Source organism: Bufo bufo, chromosome 5, assembly GCF_905171765.1.
Source record: "Bufo bufo chromosome 5, aBufBuf1.1, whole genome shotgun sequence".
Taxonomy (NCBI): Eukaryota; Metazoa; Chordata; class Amphibia; order Anura; family Bufonidae; genus Bufo; species Bufo bufo.
Genome location: NC_053393.1, coordinates 533,612,493 through 533,635,094, shown reverse-complemented (window position 1 = coordinate 533,635,094; position 22,602 = coordinate 533,612,493). Strand labels below are relative to the sequence as shown.

Genomic DNA, 22,602 nt, shown 5'->3' with positions numbered 1-22,602 from the left:
TTTTAGATGGCTGCAATACAGTGTCCATTGGTACAACATCCACATGGTTCTACAGAGCCAAAAGTATGTGATGTATGGTAATCTAGGTTCTGTTGGGTAGAATTGTTGGGGCGCCTGATCTTATGGCTGGAACATGGATGTTTTAAAGCCACCATATGCCAGCCATCAGAAGTGGCCTAAAGCTTTGTTATCAGCCACTCGGTGAAAAAAAGGCTCCTGTATCGGTGAACCACTTTTCCTTGAAAAAAAAAAAAAAGAAGAAGTAGTAATACAGACATGCATGCATGCCTTTGACCTCCATTTACTGTAGTGTCCCCATATCAGAGGTATGCATGGTGCACTTACCACCTACTCCGCTTCTCTGTCCTGGACAACCAGGAGGAACTTACAGGAGCGCGGCCAGTTAGCTGCTACTTGCACCAAGGAAAAGGAGTAGCTCGAGGACACTGAGCAGGCTTAGGACAGGGATATGATAAAGTTCTCCATGTCAGGTATGTATATGACTGACGGTTGCAGGAATGTAGGCAATAATAATAATCTGCCAAGTGTGAACCCTTAGGGCTGATTCACACGACCGTAATCAGCCGTATCTCCTTGGCTGGGCCCACTATGGCTCCCCTGACCCCAGAGGATGCAAATTGCATCAGTGTTGCATGGCGCAGTCCGTTCATATCTGATCACCGATCTAATGTACTGTACTCACAACATGAATAAAGTAAAATTGATCCACGATTAGTTATGAACTGACTGCACAATAAAGCACTATGATACAGTGAGTTAGGATCAGGGGAGCCAGGGAGATGCGGCCGACACGAACTGTTTCCCGGCCTGATCTTGGTTGTGTGAATCAGCCCTTAATACTACTCCTGCCTTAAAGCATACCTTAGATTTCAAAAGTTTGCATAATGGATGTAATTCTTTGTACAATCAAAACTGTGAAGGAAAAGCAGTTTATTAGGCTTCCCTAATGTCTTTCAGCCATATTATTCCCCTCTTCAACTGCACAGCTAGATGCATTTCTCTCACAAGCAGTTGAATCTGCCAGCACTGTACAGGTGTGATGTCCCTTCCCTTACTTTCTTCTATGTTTGCTTTCAGCTCAGAGAACCGATAAGGAGGAGGGAGATCACACTTAGACACAAAGGAGCCTCCTATTATCTTCAGAAGCCGTTCTTGTTTTTCTAAGCCTTGCTACACCCAAAAATCTCTCTCCCTCCTCCAGAGGCACACAAGGGGACCTTACACTTCTATGGGTGCTATATTTGGGATTTGTAACACTGATCTCTTCCCATCCCGTGGCTGAACTTGAAGGACCTGTGTCTTTCTTTGACCATATTAAAAGGGGTTATTCCATGATTAATGTAAAAAAAATAATATCAATCATATAGTACATGACAATCTCTTAGAACCAGCCCTGTACCTCCCATGGTTCCAGAGATCTCCCCATTCATTGCTCCAATTGCTAGATTTATAATCAAGTTGACAGCTCAAGGGGGGTGTCCTTTCTGCTGCAGCTCTCTCCCTATCACAGCTCAGGATGCAGCTGAAGGATGAAACCGAGCATGTGCGGCCATCTCAGTGAAGTGGACAGAGAAATAGAAAAACCCAAAAAACTGCAGGTGGCGCTATGCAGATAGTCTAATACATCAGTGGCTTTACAAAATTTTTAATCACAAGTCATAAAAGTATTCAGATCCAGGAAACTGTAGAATATTTTTCATATTCAATTCATGTACTATGATTAGGGACGAGCGAATCTACTTCGGATGAAACATCCGAAGTTGATTCGCATAAAACTTCGTTTCAATACTGTACGGAGCTCCGCACAGTATTCAAATGCATTGGCTCCGTACAGTATGGAAACGAAGCTTTATGCAAATCGACTTCGGATGTTTCATCCGAAGTCGATTCGCTCATCCCCAACTATGATACTTTTGTATGTGTGATAAATGAAGACACAACACTTTTTTTTTTACTAATAACTTTATTTAAATAAAGACACAAGAACTTCTATACTGAAAAAAATACAAAACAAAAGCCACACTTTTTTTCATTTTTGTTTCGAAGCAATATTGTGTGGTAACAGGAATACTGTAAAGCACGTCGGCTAAAAATAACAGAACGACTATGTACAAATCTTTCATTGATATTTAACAAAAAAATAAAAAATAATTCTACGGTTTAGAATAGACCAAACGGGAGGATTGCTAGGACATGTGCGGTAAGTCGGGATAGATTTTTCTATAACCTTGATTTAATGAGGTCAAAAAGAAAAGGGACGGAAAAAAAAAAAAAGAGCAAAAAAATAAAAATTTGTAAAAGTTAGCATCTCAGGAGGTGCATAAATGAGCGTTATTCTGCGCGAGTGACATTCATAACGTGCAATGGTGTGATGGTTCTCATTAGGAAGCGCAGATAACTACAAAACATGAGTTTGGGAGGACAAAAAAAAAATATTATATTAAAAAAAAAAATTGCAATTCGAGAATATAAATCATCTATCCACAGTCATGTTCACACATTCCATGTAATTTTATTTTAGTTTTTTTTGTAAAGACCTGAGATTAATTGCAATAAGTGCCATTCCTTTCTGCAGTGTTTTTATCTAAATACTGTGAGAACTGGCTTTAGCAACAAAAAAAAGAAAAAAAGAAAAAAGAAAAAACCCTGCTACTTAGGCTTAAACAAGTATAAAAATATAAATAGAAAAAATTAAATATCTCAATTGTCCACCTATGGTCATTAAGCTGAAAGTTTTTGTATTTTTTTTTTTACAATCATTCATTCAGAAACAACGGCAACAAGGAATCATTGAGAACAGACAAAGGCAACATTGTACAGGAGGATCGAACAGAAGAGAACACATTAAAAAAAATGGAATAAAGTTTACGTTAAAAGTGTGCAAAACAAACGAAAAAAAAAAAGTACTACTTCTAAGAATTTTGGTACGGGACGTGGCGCGCTGGGCCACGTGTTACAAACATTGGCAATGCACAGGGTGTGTGGAAAGTACAGACAAAAAAAAATAAAAAATTACTGATCCGATTGTAGGAAAAAGGTAATCATGAGCAATCAAAACTAGAAAAATAGATCTCACCTCTGGGGTGGGCTTTAGACTTTTTGATTTTCAGTGTATTGCTTGTGCTAGGTTTCAAAAGGAGTTTTGTTTTCTTTGTGCAGCTATTTTGTTCTACAGAAAAACAAAAACATTCTAATATTTTTTAATTTCAGTTGAGAATTTTATATATTTTTTTTAAACAAAAGGTGATGATAAAAGTGGATGATCTAGAAAGTAAAGGGGGGCACTCCAAAAATGAACACATGGCTCCTATTAGGTCTTGGTAAAAGGGTCTTTAGTTGGTCTGTAAAGCCTAATATATAGTTTGGCGCTGCACCGTTATCCTGGTTCTAGTGCCGATCCAGGAAGCGCCATATTTGCATCTGTTCAGACACAGGCATGGAGCTCTCCGCTGCATTGGAGGGAGGGCTGACAAACGACCGCAGTTAATTATTTAAAGAGGGTGGCCCATCTGAGACATTGATGGCACATCGCTAGGATATGCCAACAATGTCCAATAGGTGAGGGTCCCAGATGTAGGACCCTCAACTATCTTCAAAATGGAGAACAACCGCCTTCCATTCACCACGATGGGAGTTTGGCCATTTCTGGCAGTCCCACAGCGTTGGCAAGAGTGCCCTTTTAATCCACGGTTATGGGACTTCCAAAAACAGTCAGGAGCGCTTGGATAACTTTAATATAATAATACGTTTAACTAATATCTGCAAAGGAACCAAAGAACTTTTTATGTCCACTTAACGCTAGTGTCGCTGCTCTGTTTTTTTCACAACTACAGTAAGGAGAGAATTTTTTTGGTTGAAAAAATAATAATTACACAACAAAACCATGACTTTGGATATGTGATGGATCTTCTTGGTTAATGGGTTTGCAACAGATCAAAGGGGGTTTTCTGGAATTTTCATATCGATGACCTCTGACATCAATGTCAGATTGGTGGGGGGTCCAACTCCCGCCAATCCCCGCAGATTAGCTATATGAAAAAGTGGCAGCGCTCCATCAGCGCTTAGGACATGTGACCACACGGCTTCCTAAAAGAGCTGATCGGCATGAGTGCCATGAGTCGGATCTCTGAAGGTAGGCCATCAATATGAAAATCCAGAAGAAAAAAAAAAACACCCTAATACATCTGTTCCATGAGGACCTACTTGTTAAAAAACAAACATAAAATAAAAATAAAAAAAACACCATCAAGTTAAAAAAAAAAAAAATCTTGAACGAATTGCCCAATCCCACATTTTTTTATATATATAAAAAAAAATTATATAATTTTTTCCAGCATATGCCGTTTAGCGCAGGTCCACATGCCCATGCCTTCTCTCAACGTTCTATTTGCAGCAAAAGACCCCAACAGGTCCCAGCGGTCAATGCATGAGCCCTTACCCTCTAGGACTCCTGGATGGGGATACACGGACCCCTATGGCAGTACTATTCTACATCTAAGGCCTCTTGCACACGAACGTTGTGTGCCCGTGGCCGTATTGCGGCCCGCATTAAAAAAAAAAAAAAAATAGTACTTCTATTTTTTTGCGATGCGGACGGATCACGGAACCATTCAAGTTGAATGGGTCTCGATCCAAATTGCGGCCCCCAATGCACGGAACGGATGCACAAAGTTCATGTGCAAGAGGCCTAAGGCAGAGCAGCAAGATTGTATTAATCCAGTTTAATTTCAAGGCGCATATTAGAAAATATGGCTCAACAATGGACAAAAAAAAAATTTCAATAAAAAAACATTTGCTATTTCCCAAAAAAACCTTTTAAGGCAACATTGATTTTTTATATTTTTTTTTAAATTAAATTTATTTTACTAGGAACCAGTAATCATCAGGTATGAACCATGACAGGCCTCAAATTTTTGTAACTCACTCCTGGTCAATAAATAGACCAGGCACTGGAGTGAATATAGATTTAATCAACACATGGCCCACCTTTTTGGTCATGAAGCCGATGGGTTTAGCCTTCGGAACGGCTGTTACAGATATAAAAAATAAATAAATCTGTCAACGGGAAAGAAGGTCACGCGTTACAAGGACCCATCTTTGAAATACCTACCAAAAATTTGAATTGTGTGGGACAACATTCTAACAGTCTATAAGACCGCTCTGTATAAATGGTAGTGGTGCTGGGCGGTAGGGGTTGGGTCACGAGGCTTGACTTACACCACTGTACATTGATTCTACAAGGATTGCTGGTTCTTCCTGGTGACCCATGTCCTGGACATTCACAGTTTTGGAAACCAATCCAAGAGGGAATGTCACAAAAGGACAAAAAAAAAATTATAATAATAATTACGTTTTAAGATGTGGTTTACATTCCAAGTTACCTGAGTTTTAGACTTCAGCTGAAGTACCTGAAAAATAAGCCTTGGGACGGGCATCGTGCTTCTAGGGTATCTCTGCCATTTGGGGTGTAGGGGGGGGAGGGGAGTGGGTCACATCCTACACATCGACCCTCCTTCCGCCTTATCTGATGTACATCTGCCAAAATTTGGAGGAATTGTAAACATAATCCTCTAGTACAGCATTCCTCATAGGATACGACACCAAAAATAATAAAAATTATAGTGGATTTGTTAGAATATACAAAGCTTATTTCAGGTTTCGAGCACAGAAAGCTGATGTTTCACCAGCTGTGACACTAAGTGCAGAGTCCACAGTGTTCTCCTTCGAAGAGATGGCTAAATTTGTGCTAATTACCAGTCTTCAGTTGGAGACCGAAAAGGGGGTCAGGGGCAGGTTTAAAGAAAAACAAAAACATTTCGGTCCCAATCCAGGATAAAACATTGGCAGATATGAGAATTTAAGCGAAGCAGTAGTTTTTCTTCTTTAATTTTGAATTCTTAATATTGATCAGACAGCGTTAACCAAACCACATGCAGACGTTGTAAATCTGGCTTCAAGTTCAGCGTGACGGTCACAGAGGCCAGCTCTGCCCCGGGTTAGATTACAACGTGGTTGTGAGGAGAATGGGGAGGGGACAGCTGGTCTTCGGACAGCCGCTCCACCCCGTTTTGCTGCTCTTGCGAGGTTGCATGTCCGTTGGTTTCAGTGTTGTCTACTTTGCTGGTGGCATTGTCGGTCAGGGAAGAAGAAGAGACCCGAGATGAGAGGTGCTCGACAGTCACTGCGCTCACAGCAGAACTCGGAGCTGCGTTTGGAGGGGTCTTCAAGGTTAGGTCTGGAGCTATGAGCAAAGAGCCCAATAATTTTACAGGACAGAATGCTGATCCCGTGGGAATGAAGTTAACTTTGTTTTTGTCAGGGCATGAAAGGAGAGCTGTAGGGGGCGGCTGACGAGACCTGCAGAGCAAACAACATTACAGTACATCAGGTTACAGAACCTTTCATGTAACCACTAAGATAAAACACAACTTCAATGTTCACAAAAACCTGATTAATAAGGCCAGAACATGACACCTCCTGGCCTCAGCGCAGTGATAATACAGCATCGAACTGGAGAGAAGACGGTAGCGTCCAGGCCTTGCCAATCTCCAGCTAGGCACTATTAAATCAGATTTTTCCATAAATTTAGATGAAAGAAAGAAAGAAAAAAAAAAAAAACTCATGGCCTTGAAATGTCAGTGAGATGAGAAGACTAGCCTGATGGGAAACATCTTCAATATTTGCTAATGTAGTCCTTATTGAGGGCAGGAAGAAGCTACACAATAAACTGGTGGCCATTAATACAATGGGATTATGCAGCAAGTAATAGGAACCTAACAAAGTCCCACCTGGGAAAGGGACCCTGTACAGAGCCCTAAACCACAAAGCAAAAGGGCAATTCGAGGTTCCCCATGATGAAATGGAGAAAGAACTTGCATTGCTACACTCAAGTGATCAAATAGTCATTAAATTTAGAATAGTCAATAAAAAACAAGGTCACCTATTATAATTTCTCAAAACAGGCATCTTAAAAGGGGTTCTGCACTTTCATTTAACTGATGATCTATCCTCTGGATAGATCATCAGCTTCTGATCGGCGGGGGTCCGACACCTGGGACCCCTGCCGATCAGCTGTTTGAGAAGGCAGCGGCGCTCCATTCAAATGAACAGAGCCTAGCCCCGCCCACACTAGTTGATACTAGTCGTGACGTCAGTGGGCCGGCGGTAAACAGTGAGAAGGCCGCGGCTCTACTGGAGCGCCGCTGCCTTCTCAAACAGCTGATCGGCGGGGGTCCTGGGTGTCGGACCCCCGCCGATCAGAAGCTGATGATCTATCCAGAGGATAGATCATCAGTTACACGAAAGTGCAGAACCCCTTTAAGGGTGTTTGTTTTTGTTTTTTTGATGCTTTAAACAATGTATTTTTTACAATTTGTGCCGGTATAGACTGGTCTTTCAGTTGGTACCAAAGCAGGATCAATATCTGCCCCTCTACCATCTGCAATAAAATGTGCCCGACTTTATACAAAAAAAAAAATCTAGAATGCTTGCACTCTCTACCGCACTGAAGAACACCAAATATCATTGCTGTAATTCCAGGGAACTTTTTTTTGTGCTCGCTCTCGGTGCCAAGGAAATTTGCCTTTGTAAGTGGTGGCGCATTAAGATCACGTGCAATTTTGTTCACTTCCATTTGCGTCATAAATGGAAAAAAAATATTAAAAACTCAAAAATTTCAAGAACCAATAAAATTAAAAGGGTTGTCCAGGGTTCTTAAGTGATGGCCTATCCTGAAGATGGGCCATCACTAACTGACCGGCGGAGGCCCGCTACTCCACACCCCACCGATCAGCTGGTCTGTGTAGCTCCACTGATGTAAGTCAGCGCCGGAGCTACACAGCAGCAGCGCGAGATGGCTACTACAGCGTTGCCATCATTGACCTCAATACAACACCACAGCTGGTTACACTGAAGTGAATGGAAGCAGTGCTGCAATGACCAGCTCTGTCTGCTACACAATGGACAGAGCCGTCTAGATCTGGAACCGCTCCTGAGCAGCTGATCAGTGGGGCTGCCGGGTGCTGGACCCCCATGTATCAGTACAATTTAAAACAGGGTGTCTAGTGCTTTTTAGGATAGGCCATCAATATCGGAGTTAACTTATACCAAATTAGATTTTCTACAATAAATTTGTTCACGTTGAATTTTTTTTTTAATGTAAAACGTTAAAAAGGACTGAACAAATTTCCTAGCATAGTCATAATTTAGGGTGATACAACATAAGGAAATGTAGGCTTATTACCAAATGTTACTAGCTCACGCTATCTTAGGCCCTTGTATATATCTGGGACATGCCCTTCCTTGAGGTGGGGAAGAAATACAAAAAACAGTAAAAAGCATAATAAAACCAGAATAAATCAATAGTAATTAAATAATTAAAACAAATAAAGTAAAAAGGACAAAAAAATAAAATAAATGAAAAATACAATTTAATTTTTTTTTTTATAAATACGAGGGAGAGTCAAAAATTTACCCACACTCTGGCTGTAGAATTTCCATTAATCAACTTTCAGAAAGGATGAATCCATTATTTTTTGACATAGACAGACTGTATTGAAAAGCAGGTTATCTGTCAACAAGCTTTCGTATTCCCTCAATATAAAAAATATATTGGGCTGAGCTGTGAGCCATGAATGCACCGCTGTGTTCGCCTCTTCATCGGATGTGAACCTTCGTCCTCGTAGGGCCACATAACCCACTGGCACTCATACATCCAACAGAATCGGCTCAGGGGTACGCTCAGGGTTGTCATCAGTCGTGGATGGGTGTCAGTCTCCTTCATGGCAGACTCTTGTGTGACCTTCTCTATCCATTCATACACACTTCTTCACAATATAACATTCTTCATACTGTGCACAGAGTCCTCGATAAATATCGGCACCGGACAAACCTTCAGACCACAGAACTAATCGCTGCACGCTGCGCTCTTTCATGTTACTCACAAGAGGGGCAGCCACTGTTTCTCGCGCCACAGTGTCAAATGAACGTAACATGTTAAAACCCGCACAGTAGAGACTGGCAACAGCATGTCGAAAAATGATGGATTTGTATTTTTTGAAAGTTGATTAAAAAAAATTCTACAGCCGGAGTGCGGATAATGTTTGACTCAAACCGATTTATTGTACGAGGGCGATTCTAATGGTCATATTGTGACCAAAAGTAAAATAAACTAAGAGGCCAGAAAGAAAAGGGGGAAAAAAAAAAAATACTAAAATACCAATAGTAAAAATAACAGACCACTGAGTGCAAATAACAAATGATCACATTACTATAATTAATAGTAATATACTACAAAATGTAATATACTATAAAAATAATAATCATAATACTTCAGAGGCCTTCAGTCAAGTCGTATTTGCTGTGACAGCTGTACTACTGAAGCTGCAGGTCTGAACAAAGCAGTCGATAATGGAAAAATGTACTTTCCAGCTACACAAAAGGGAATCTGTCACCTGTTTTACCATATGTAACCCGACAATGCGCTGTAGTTCCCTCGAACATCATTCAGACCATAGCTCTGTTAGCTTTAGCCACTCCACAGCAAACTAACTTTAAACGATATACAAACGAGGCAGAAAGTGCCCAGCAGGGCGTCATCAATTGTTCAAAGACCTCCTCTCCAGTCGCTGCCAGTACCTCCTCTTTCTCCACTAGCGCTTACAACCCTGTCCCCGCTGCTGCAATGTCACTAGTTCCATCTCCCTCTGTCCTTGGCATCTTCTCTTTCACTGAAATCACAGGCAGAGACCAGGAATATGACTGCGCTTGCTCACTGCCTTACCTGCAGTGGGGATCCGTACTCACTGTAGGTATAGCGCATGCTCCACTAGAGGGGGGGGGAGGCCTCTAGGGAGAGGCGGGCCCTCGGCCGATCATTCAGAGATCACTTTCTGGGGGTGAGAAACGTGGATAACACTAACAAAGATATGGTCTGAACGATGTTTGAGGGAACTACATTGTCACAGGTTACAAATGGTAGAGATAGGTGACCGGTGAAGCGGCAGCAGTGGCGATGTCCTAGCATCTCATCAGCTGGGTTCCCTTTATGCATTTTTTAGGGCTCTTTCACACCTGCGTTCTTTTCTTCCGGCATAGAGTTCCGTCGTCAGGGCTCTATGCCGGAAGAATCCTGATCAGTTTTATCCTAATGCATTCTGAATGGAGAGAAATCCATTCAGGATGCATCAGGATGTCTTCAGTTCCGGACCGGAACGTTTTTTGGCCGGAGAAAATACCGCAGCATGCTGCGCTTTTTGCTCCGGCCAAAAATCCTGAACACTTGCCGCAAGGCCGGATCCGGAATTAATGCCCATTGAAAGGCATTAATCCGGATACGGCCTTAAGCTAAACGTCGTTTCGGGGCATTACCGGATCAGACGTTTAGCTTTTTCTGAATGGTTACCATGGCTGCCAGGACGCTAAAGTCCTGTTTGCCATGGTAAAGTGTAGTGGGGAGCAGTATACTTACCGTCCGTGCGGCTCCCGGGGCGCTTCAGAGTGACGTCAGGGCGCCCCACGCGCATGGATGACGTGATCGCATTCTGGAGCGCCCCGGGAGCCGCACGGACGGTAAGTATACTGCTCCCCCGCTCCCCACTACTACTATGGCAACCAGGACTTTAATAGCGTCCTGGCTGCCATAGTAACACTGAATGCATTTTGAAGACAGATCAGTCTTCAAATGCTTTCAGTTCACTTGCGGTGTTACGGATGCGGCGGGCACTTCCGGTAAATGGAGTACACGACGGATCCGGACAACGCAAGTGTGAAAGAGCCCTTAGATTTGCGGTTGAACATACAGGAAAAGAAAAACAAAAAAAAAAAAAAAAAAACACAAAAAACTTTGCTGCAGAGGTAGGTAGGCCGCCCGCGGTTGTCCAGTGGATGGTTACCACCAAGTGCTCGTCACCCCGCCCCCTGGACAGCCGCAGGGAACCTAGAACCCCCTTTCACTTCTAAGGCAGCCGCCAGCTGACAAAAAGGCATTACTTACGAAATCTCCTCAAAGACCTTGACCCGCTCACATCCCTCTGGGGGCTCTCGTTTGAACATGTAGCTGTTGTTTGGTTTGGGAGAGGAGGCATACTTGGGCAGCGGTGAGCTATTCCCACTGTCTGAAAATTTAAACAGGGATATTACCAGTGATTGGAGGGCAACAGGCAAAAAAAAAAAAATCCAACTTGCAAACCAGTAGAGTATTCAGACTAGTGATTTTTTTTTTATATATATTTTTTTATTTATATATAAAAAAAAATGAATGCCCTTTATTTAGAAAGATGGGGCGGGGGGTATTTTTTGTAGCCCAGGATGAAAAGCAGAGGCAAAAAACAGACGAATAACTGTATACAGTATAATTAGCAGAGTAATGATTAGTACAGGACATGCAGACGCCAGGGAGGTTACTGACATTTTATTAGTAGGTGGAAAATTTTGGGTAAATGTGTTCAGAACAGTAATGCTTTACTAAAAAATGGAGTATCCCAGCAGCAGACCCAATAGGGGATTTACAGAGTGACGAAAATCCATTCTAAAACATGGGTTTAAAAGTGGAAGATACAAGAACTTTTTTCATGTCATCACCCCTCTTACTGCTATCCATCGCCCTGCAAAGCCTCCAGTGACCCTAGGGAGGGAGAGCATGGGTTTATATTCTTGTTATCACCCCCTTTAAAAGCCTGTTAATGCCATATCTTTCTGTAACAACCTCCACAGGGGAGACAGGATACAGAAACTTTTCTTCATGTTATCACCACTTTGTCAGGGAGGACGTCTGCCCTCTAAGGCTACTTTCACACCTGCGTTAGGTGCGGATGCGTTTGAATTACCATGAACAAAAAAATAAAAATAAATTATAATAATGCAAACGGGTCCGTTTTGACTTACCATGAAAATCAATGGGAGGCGGATCCGTTTTCAATTACACCATATTGTGTCAGTGAAAACGGATCTGTCCCCATTGACTTACATTGTAAGTCAGGACGGATCCGTTTGGCTCCGCATCGTCAGGCGGACATCAAAACGCTGCAAGCAGCCTCCAGAGCGGAATGGAGGCTGAACGGAGGCAAACTGATGCATTCTGGACGGATCCTTATCCTGCTCAATACTAAGGAAATCCTGAAAACGTGACTGGTAGGTGGTCCCGAGGATCGGAGTTGAGAAACCCTGCCCTAAACCCTTACTGAGCGGCCTGGACTCTCACTCATACTGATTAACAGGGATCGGTTTCAGTTGTGGAAGCAGGACCAGAATTTATTCAAGAAATCTTCCAATCAATGTCAGCAAGCACAGCTCTTGAAAACTACAAGCAATTTAACCACAAAGCATTTTATACATTGTCTCCCGCTGACGCTACCCATTCTGTAACTCACATAGAATTGAATGGACAGTACTGTGAACATGAGCGAGAGATAGCTGTGGGTCCCAGAGTTGGGACCTGCATCTATCAGACATGTATGGCAAACACTGTAGATACACCACAAATGTCTAATGTGTGAATACCCCTTTACCTTTTATGCCTCCTAATGATGAAATGACTCTGCTCACCCTGTCCCAGCCTACATAACAAAGCTGACACAAGCTACAGAAAATAAGAATCCCCAACCCACTGTGTCTGCACTACTGGTCAGTATAAAACTACAACATTTCAGACAGATTTGATTTTTGGGAATAGGCACCTAAAAAAATGATGGTAACAAAAAACAAACAAACCCAGGTTAAAATAAAAAGTCATTTTCTAATAAAAAAAAAACAAAAAACTTTTGCAGTCCACAAAAGACCGGGCAATATTCTATGGGGGAGCTCTTGGAGAAATATTTATGGTAGTTAAAGGGTTTTCCAGGATTAGAAACACCTGTCCTTGGGTTGCGTCCAGAAGTGCTGCAATATCACACTTATGCCTCTTTCACACGACCGTATGGCTTTTTCAGTGTTTCGTGGGCCGCTCTTTCCGGATCCGTTTTTTGTTTCCGTTGCGTTTCCGTTTCTCCGTATGGCATATACATAGAAAAAATTGGGCTGGGCATAACATTGTCAATAGATGGTTCCGCAAAAACGGAACGGAAACGGAAGACATACGGATGCATTTCCGTATGTGTTTCGTTTTTTTTGCGGACCCATTGACTTGAATGGAGCCACGGAACGTGATTTGCGGACAATTATAGGACAAGACTCAAAATGTAGCGGAACGGAAATGCGAACATACGGAAACTGAATGCTCACGGAGTACATTCCGTTTTTTTGGCGGACCCATTGAAATGAATGGTTCCGTATACGGAACGCAATAAACGGCCCGTATAAAACGTTTGTGTGAACGAGCCCTTAACCTGTGGTCAGGGGTGGAACTGTTTTTGGAAGAAAGCAGCCACGTTCTAATCCTGGATAATCCCTTCAGGCTGGGTTCATAAGTGACGTGAAAAAAAAAAAAAAAAAAGTCACGTGTCAACCTGACCTTAAAAGGGGTTTCTGAGATATTTTTAATGATGACCTATCCTCTGGATCGGTGGGAATTTGACAAACTGGGCCCCACCGACGAGCTGCTTGAAAAAGCAGACGCTCGCTGTAGCACCGCTGTCTTCATCAGCTTTTCCTAGCCATGTGATGTCACATTCATCGGTTACATGACCTAGGCGCCGCTCAGCCCCATAGAAGTGAATGGGGTTGCGCTGCAATACCATGCACAACCACTATTCAATGTATGGCGCTGTGCTTGGTGAGCTAAGAAGGGCTCCCAATCAGATACCGATGACCTATCCAGTATAGGTCATCAGTAAAAATAGCTCGGAAAACCTCATAAAAGTAGCAGAAAATAAATCAGAAGCCACAACACTGAGAAACCAGGTGCCTAATGATTATCCAAAGTTGGGCCCTGGTTCTCCTCAGTCATTGCCCACAGTAAAGGACCTGGTGGGTGTGTAATTTGTTAAAACACACTAGAGGCACCTTTCCACACAGACTAATTATGGCATTCAACATTTGTGGTGAGCGCCCCCTAGTTTTCAGAGACACTCCAAAAATTTAGGTAAAGGCACCAGTCTGGTTTCCCTCTGTTCCAGTGTTCCCTCATGGTCTTCATTTCCGATGCTGCAGCCACGATTTTGCAGACTACCCCAAGTGATCACTGCTGCCAATCACTGGCCTCAGCAGACACATGGGGTAGTCAGGGAGCACTACAACAGCCAGTATCAGGCAGATGAGTAAAATTTCAGAATAAGAACTGAGTTTTAGACCTTAATCGCTTCAACCACCGTTACGTACCCATACATTACAGTGGTTGTGGGAATGTATGGAGCAGGTTGCTGCGGAGACCCAGCACCATATGCGGCGGATGCCGGCTATATCATACAGCAGACACCCGGCTGCAATGAAGGGGGATGATGATCACACCTGCAAGGAAGGACAGAGGGATGCAGCTCCCTCTAACTTCCAGTCAGAGCCTCCACAGCGATATCGTGGGACTCCGATTGGTTACCATGGCAGCCTGGACGCTGTTGAATCCTTCCAGGGCTGCCAGGTAAGCTCCCTGCTGCGCTGTGCTCGTGGCATAGCTCAGCAAGGAGTGTGGTATAATGCCATTCACCTTAACACATCTCTATTAGGGGGAATAGGCCAAGGGATGAAAAGATCCCAGCTTCCTAAGGGAGCTAATAATGATCAGTAATAAAAAAAAAATTAAAAAAAAGTTTAAATCACACCCCTTTCGCAATTTTACATATAAAAACCGGAATTAGACTTACCGGTAATTTTGTTTCCATGAAAATCACCATGACGGCCACACAGGAGGTTGACCCATGAGCTCTGTAGGGGCAGGAACAGAAAAGAGGTTAAATTGCCCCCTCCCACCTCCACTCCCCAGTGTTTCAAAGATTACCGAGTGCTAGAATCATAAGCAAAATAATTCAAGGTATTACATCATACCCCGAAAGGGAGACAAAGGTATTACTTCATACCAATAAAATAAAAAAAGTGAAGGGAAATACAGGCCGTCATGGTGATTTCATGGAAACAAAATTACCTGCAAGTCTAATTCCGGTTTTCCATTTCATCACCATGACGGCCACACAGGAGAATTATAAAATTATACATTTTAGGGGGAGGGGCAACCGCTTGAAGGACTTTGCGTCCATAGGAAAGGTCAGAAGACCTGGATAAGTCTAAGCGGTAATGTATGACAAAAGTGTGTATGCTTGACCAGGTGGCCGCCCTGCATATGTCATCTAGCGAAGCTCCTGCTCTTTCTGCAAAGGTGGTGGAAACTGCTCTAGTGGAATGGGCCCAACGTTTGCGGGTGGATCCAGGTTCTGAAGCTTGTAGGAGAGAGAGATGGTATCTTTAATCCATTGGGCAATTGAGGACCTAGAGACCTTCAAGCCCCTATTCTTTCCTGCAAACTGGTTGAGAAGACTGTCAGATTTTCTAAAGTCTTTTGTGGCTTCCAGGTATCTCAGTACAGTGCGTTTGACGTCAAGAGTATGGAAGTCACTTTCCCTCTGGTTTTTTGGTTTGTCGCAAAAGGATGGGAGGATGATTTCCTGACTTCTGTGATAGTTGGAGACTACCTTGGGCATAAATCCTGGATCTAGTTTTATGATTTTGTCGTCAAAGATAGTGAGATAAGGTTCTCTTATGGAGAGTGCTTGTATCTCTCCCAGTCTCCAGGCTGAAGTAATAGCTATGAGAAATGAGGTCTTGAAGGAGAGTATTTTTATTGTGCAGTCTTCCAGGGGTTCAAAAGGAGGATGCATAAGTACGTTAAGGACTAGGTTTAGGTCCCAGGTAGGAGTACGAGATCTTAAGGAGGGCCTTAGCCTGATTGCTGCTCTGATAAACCGCTTAAACCACCTATGATCAGCGAGACTGGTGTCGAAAAAAGGTACTAAGTGTGGAGATTTGCACTTTCAATGTAGAGGGAGTAAGCGAGTAAGCCCCATCTCCAGACCGTTCTGTAAGAAGTCAAGGATCTTCTGGATGTTAGGTTCTATCTCACCAGACCATGAGCAAAACCTTTTCCATATTTTAAAAGGTATATTGCGGATGTCACTTTTTTTCCCGACCGTATTTCATTGTAGAAATGACTGTCAGAAAGACCTTGGTGTTTCAGTATGGCGACCTCAGGATCCAGGCTGTGAGCTTGAAGAACTCTGGATGAGGGTGAAGGATAGGACCTTGGTGAAGAATGTCCCGGATGGGTGGTAACTTCCAGGGTTCCTCTATTGCTAGTTTCCGGGGTAGGGGAAACCAGCTCTTTGGCCAAAAGGGTGTGATCAGTATAACAGTCGTCCTCCCTTCCATGATTTTCTGAATTCTCAGAATCAGGGAGAGAGGGGGAAAGGCGTATGCCAAGCCCCAATTCCAAATCAGTGATAGAGCATCGATTCTCCAGGGGTGGTCTCTTGGGTTCAGCGAACAGAATGTTCTTAGTCTTGCATTTTCTTTTGAGGCGAACAGGTCTATCGTGGGGAGGCCCTATATCCTGGTTATCGTCTCGAACACTTCTTGTTTCAATGACCACTCTGAGTGGTCTATTTTCTGTCTGCTGAGGAAGTCTGCTTCCTGGTTCAGAGAGCCCTTCAAGTGGACTGCCGAGATAGATCGCACTGCTTTCTCTGCCCAGGAGAATATTTCTTCCGCAACACTCTGGAGTCTTTTTGAGCATGTACCTCCCTGGTGTCTGAGGTATGAGACAGTTGTCATGTTGTCCGATAGGATCTTTACATGGCGGTTTTTTAGAAGCTCCCTGGCTGCATTCAGGCTCTTCCAGACAGCGTACAGTTCCCTGAAATTCGAAGATTGATTGGACGTTTCCTTCCCCCAGGAGCCCTGGTAGTATCTGTCCTCGACCTTTGCCCCCCAGCCTGATTTGCTGGCGTCCGTTTGGATTGTGATTGATGGGGATCTGCTCCATGGGACTCCCCTGGACAAGTTTCTCTCCACTGTCCACCAGGATAGGGATATCTTTACGGAGTTTGGGATCCACAACCTGTGGTCTAAATATCCAAATATTTTGTTCCACCGATTCAGAATCCAGCTTTGCATGACACGATAATGTGCCTGAGCCCATTCTACTAAGGGGATGCAGGAAGTTAGAAGGCCCAAAAGGGCTCATCGCCTCTCTTATAGAACATTCTCTTTTCAATTTGAATCTTCTTACCTTCTGTTTGAGGGCCTGGATTTTGACCTGAGGGAGAGAGGTTTTTTGTTTTTGTGAGTCCAGGGTTACACCTAGGAAGGTCACGCTCGTGGAGGGATGTAGAACGGACTTTCACTATCCAGCCCAGCTCCGCCAGACGGGACAAAAATGTTTCTAAGTGAGGTAGAAGGAGAGTCCTTGAATCGCCTATGATCAAAAAGTCGTCCAGGTATGGTACTATGTTGAGTCCCTCTTGTCTCATAGGTGCCACCATTTCTATTACCAGTTTTGTAAAGAGTCTCGGAGCAGATGAGATCCCAAATGGGAGGGCTGTGAACTGGAAATGGAGGATCCGGTTGTGTAAGTCCTGAACTGCAAATCTTAGGAATTTTTGATGGTTGGGATGGATTGGGATATGATAATATGCGTCCCTTAAATAGACCGAGCACATGGCTGCTCCCATATTTATTAGGGGGATAATCGACTTCAGGGATTCCATCTTGAATCTCCTGTATAGGACAAATTTGTTCAAGTGCTTCAGATTTATTATCGTGCGAAATGATCCTTCTTTCTTACTAGAAACAGAGTCGAATAGTATCCCTGTTTTAATTGGGAAACTGGGACTGGAACTACCGCTCCTTTTTCCACTAGTTCCTGGACACCCGAAAGAATGTTTTGCCTGGAATTTCTAGAGCCTACATTTGTGATAACAAATTTTGTTGGGGGGATGGAAGTGAACTCTATTTTGTATCCTGACCGAATGATTTCCAGAGCCCAGTGATTTTTTGTTATCTTCTCCCAGGGGCCGAGGAAATCTCTCAGCCTCCCCCCAACAATGGCGTCATTGCTTGTCATCAGACTTAGTCTGGGGTTTGAAAAGGAAACCTTTACCCCCTTTAGGGTAGGCCCAGCGGCCTGATTTGCCCTTGCCCTTATAGGACCTGTTCTGGCTGGCATAAGGACGAAAGGACTGGTTCCTTCTATGGGGTCTATCTTCTGGGAAGCCCTTCTTTTTATCCACAGCCTTCTCTAGGATTTTGTCTAAGACAGGGCCAAACACGTATTCCCCTGAGAAGGGGATTGAGTAGAGCTTCATCTTGGAGGCTTTGTCCCCTGACCAGGACTTCATCCATAGCGCTCTACGAGCAGTATTAGATAAGCTCGCATCCCTGGCGTTGAATCTAATGGATTCGGCCGAGGAGTCAGCTAAAATCCCTGTAGTAGATTTCAGTAGTGGTAAGGACTGAAGGATTTCTTCCCTAGAAGTTCTGTTCCTTAAATGATTCTCCAGTTCATTCAGCCACAAGAATATGGATCTGGCCACGGATGTGGCCGCTATATTAGTTTTGAGCCTGTACATGATTTTCTTAGAAGGGCGCCCGCTTTGCGTTCCATGGCATCTTTAAGCTGAGCCGCATCTTCAAATGGCAAAGCGATCTTTTTATTTACTTTTGCCACCTGGACATCTATTTTTGGAGTTTCATCAAACAGTTTTGACTGAGAAGGGTCAAAAACTAAACTGTTTTTGAATTCTTAGAAATTCCCAATCTTTTCTCTGGTTCAGACCATTCCTCCAACACCATGTCTCTGATGATCTCATTTATGGGAAATACCATTGCCCTTTTCACTCTCAGCCCCCCGAACATTTCATCCTGGATGGAATGAGTGTTAGGGGCCTCCTTAATCCCCATGGTGGCACGAACCGCTTTTAATAGGTCGTGCATATCCATAGAGAAATAGAATTTCCTATCACTCTCCGAAATTTCTCCTCCGGAAAGGGAGGCGTCCTCTTCCCACAGTCTGGAGGAGGAAGCCTCATCCTCCATGTCCGAATCCGAAGAAATATCTTTTATCCTTGGCCGTTTAGGGGGTTGAGGTTGGGGATCGGGTACCCCAGACCTGGCGGCTCTCAGCTCCTCCTGAACCACCAAACGGATGCTTTCCATAAGCGAAGGCTGTTCTTGGCGGATTACGTCCGAAATACAGTCCTTGCATAACTTTTTTGCATATCCCTCAGGTAATTTTTTTGAGCAAGTTAAACAACGGTAAGGCTTTTTAATCTTTTTCTGTGCCTCCTTAACCTGGGGATATGAAAAATAAAGATGGAGGAGAGCCGTCAGGGAAAGACATGAGGATTTACCAAAAAGTTTAACAGTTTAAGAAAATAGGGGTCCCGCCAGGGGGACTTACGGGAGGCAGTATGGGGGCATCAGGCTCCATAGAAACCTGCAGCTCAGGACCAGACATGCTGGGGGTGCCAGTGGATATCTGGTACTTACTCAGACCTCAGATCGGCGTCTGCCGTGGCTTGCCCGCTTCTTATACTGCTCTGCCTCCCGTCCATGAAGACTTCCGGGTTGGTCACATGACCGGGACCCAGAAGTGACGTCATTACTCATAGACGTCGGCGTGCATGCACGCCGGCCGCTGCACTGCACTGCCCTCTCCACCGGGGGAGAGGAGGAACCATGCGGCCCGGGAGCAGGCTCCGGATGAACCAGAACGAGTCCTCCCAATAACCCCAGCCCAGCATAAGCACGCAGCTGCCAGCGGACTGGGAAGCTCCCACTGGAAAGACCAGGAGACCGTCCTCGGACCTCCTGGGAGCTAAAGTAAAAAAATATAAAAAAAGAAGAAAAAAAGGATAGCTTCCTCTTCATCTCCCTGACGTGCAGGGAGACTCTTCTCCGCCCCTGGCCTCAGTAGGGATAGGAACACTGGGGAGTGGAGGTGGGAGGGGGCAATTTAACCTCTTCTCTGTTCCTGCCCCTACAGAGGTCATGGGTCAACCTCCTGTGTGGCTGTCATGGTGATGAAATGGAAAATATATTGCCACGTCCGAAAATGTCTGAATAAAATAAATAAAAAGGTGTATGCATTACAAAAATGGCACCAATAAAAAGTACAGCAGTTCGCAAAAATAAAATAAAAACAAGCCATCATACAATTCGGTGGATGAAAAAAAAAAAAAAAATTATATAAAATATATATATATGTTATGGCTGTCAGAAAATGGTGCATGATGCAAAGAAAATTTAGATTTTTTTTCAAAGGTTATTATTTTTTATTTTTTTAAGTAGTAGAGAAAAAAAAACCTACACAAGTTTGGTATTGCTGTATCATGTCAATTTAGCACACACCGAATACAGTGATGTCATTTTTCAATTTAACCCCACAAATTATTTTTTTCCTGTCTTCCCAATAACAGACATGGTAAATTAAATGAAGGCATTAAAAAAGAACAACTTATCCTGCAAAAAATGAAGCCCTCATATGGCTACATGAACAGAAAATTAATGGGCCCGGTACTTAAGGGGTTTAGCATACGTTCACACAGGATTAAAGAGCTGCGGATCTTTGTGCAGCCAACCTGCATCATTTTAAGTACCTGAAAAGTGAATCAGATTTTAATAAATCTCACCCAAAAGCTACAGAAAAGAAACTGTGTAATCTGACAGGGGGTGCGGATTTTAAAAAATCACATCCTGTCTATTTAAAGGTGTTATCTCATGAATGGTGTAAAAAATTAAAATCAGACATCATATAGGACATGCCAATCTCTTTCTAACAAAGCTAGAACCAGCCCTGAACCTCACGTGGATCCAGAGATCGCCACATTAATTGCTCTGCTAGATTTATATCAAACCGACAGCTCAGGGGAGTGTCTTTACTGCTGCAGCTAAGGGGGCGTGTCCATGCTCTGCCTATCACAGCTCAGGGGAGTGTCTTTACTGCTGCAGCTAAGGGGGCGTGTCCATGCTCTGCCTATCACAGTTCAGGAGGCAGTTGAATGATGAAACTGAGCATGTGCGGCCATCTCAGTGAGCAGGTCAAAGAAATAAGAAATTAAGTGGCACTATACAGATACATTTTATTGAATGACTGGATATGCAAAATTCTTAATTTCATACAATTACAAAAGTATTCAGATCCAGGTGCTGATTTGATCTGGATTTCCATCTGCAACAAATCCTCCTGCGGATTTTTCTACTGCAAATTACATCCTGTGTGGATGTGCCCGTAAAAGAACCGTGCTCAAAGCAGAGGATGCTCCTTATAATGGCATTTCTACTGTATTACATTATTCTAGTAATTATGTTAGAAGGGGAAGACATACAAGGCCTTCAAACTCTGCAAACAGATAAACCCACCCAACGTCAGGTTCACACAGGGGAGTTTGGCGCCGTTTTTTATGCATCTCCCCCTCAGCTCTTTACACGGTAAGTTAAAAAAAAAAAAATCAGTTTTAATTAATTACTTAATATATACTACATGATACAGAGCTCCAAATCCCCTGCGTGGACATAAATATGAAAATATAAAGAGATAACCTTTCAACTACCTGCAGCCGCCACTAGGGGGAGCCTACTGCATACTGCGTGATCATGGAGTTTTGGGAGTAGGAGCTCAAAGCACGTTAAAACAAGGAAGATCCTCACCAAAATTCAATACAATCAATGTTCCTGATCTCTGGGGAAAATGACAGAACCTCGACATCTGCCACATGCACTCCCCAACCAGGTGTGATCTAGCACTGGAATGGAACTGGCACCAGAATACAGCTGGAAACCAATTACGAACAGTGCAGAGACAAGGAACGACACAATCCAAAATGTAGGTGACCACCACAAAGGCTGAAAACTACTTAAAGAATAACTATCAGCAGGGTCGACCCTAACACAACCTAACATACTGCCCGTTGGGTTGATCCTGCTGGTTAAAGCGATAACTGTATGGTCAAAATCTGTTGCACTGCTGACCAGGAATACAAAAGCATGGCTGCCTTCCTACAGAAAAAGCGTCACTACCTGTCCATGGGTTGTATGTTCCTGCAGCTCTACTCCCAGGAAGTGAATTGGGATGAACTGCATGCAATACCAGGCACAACCTGTGGCGCAGTGTGGTGCACGTTTCCATGTTTCTCCAGTTCTGGACAACTGGTGGCTTCCTTTTTATAAGAGGGTTGTGAGATATTAGAAAACAGCATCTCTGTTTAGCAGCTCCACTCTGTTCACTTAAATTCTGCAATACCAAACGCCACCACTGGACAAGAAGGGGGCGCTGTTTCAAACACAACCTCTTGAACAGACACCCGACTAAAAATAATACATACAGCCTTGTGATGCATTAGGCCTCTAACGCCCTTAGCCTTTAAACTAAATCTGAGCTTTTAATTGCCAACGCTATTGTAGTGTGCAAGGTCTGAACATATCCTTAGGCTGCTTTCAGACCGCCAAAATTCTGCAGCAGCAGAATGGATGGTTGGTTCAGGCGCTGCTGGGACCTCACACTAAGAAAGGAGCGGAGAGCTGCTTCACTCACCGTCAGGACACAGAACAGTCATTTTTATACATTGTAGCTACAGTCCGACTTCCCCATCACGCGCGCTTCCGTTGCTACTAACTGTCAACTAACTGCTGGGACTCTACAGAAGATGTTCTACAGGAAGCGATGGT

The 22,602-nt window shown here is 43.5% G+C and overlaps 1 protein-coding gene across 2 annotated transcripts in view; it reads right to left on the bottom strand.

The window, feature by feature from the left end:
• Positions 1–5,889: 5,889 nt before the first annotated feature.
• The window catches only part of GLCCI1 (glucocorticoid induced 1), a 51,696-nt gene continuing 34,983 nt past the window's right edge, over positions 5,890–22,602 (bottom strand). For both annotated transcript variants that reach the window (XM_040431250.1, XM_040431251.1), the window contains exons 7-8: positions 11,015–11,135; positions 5,890–6,378 (exon numbers count right to left, since the gene is read on the bottom strand). In XM_040431250.1, the coding sequence (XP_040287184.1) occupies positions 6,018–6,378; positions 11,015–11,135 (482 nt within the window). In that variant the 3' untranslated portion in view covers positions 5,890–6,017. The remainder of the gene's footprint in view (positions 6,379–11,014; positions 11,136–22,602) is intronic.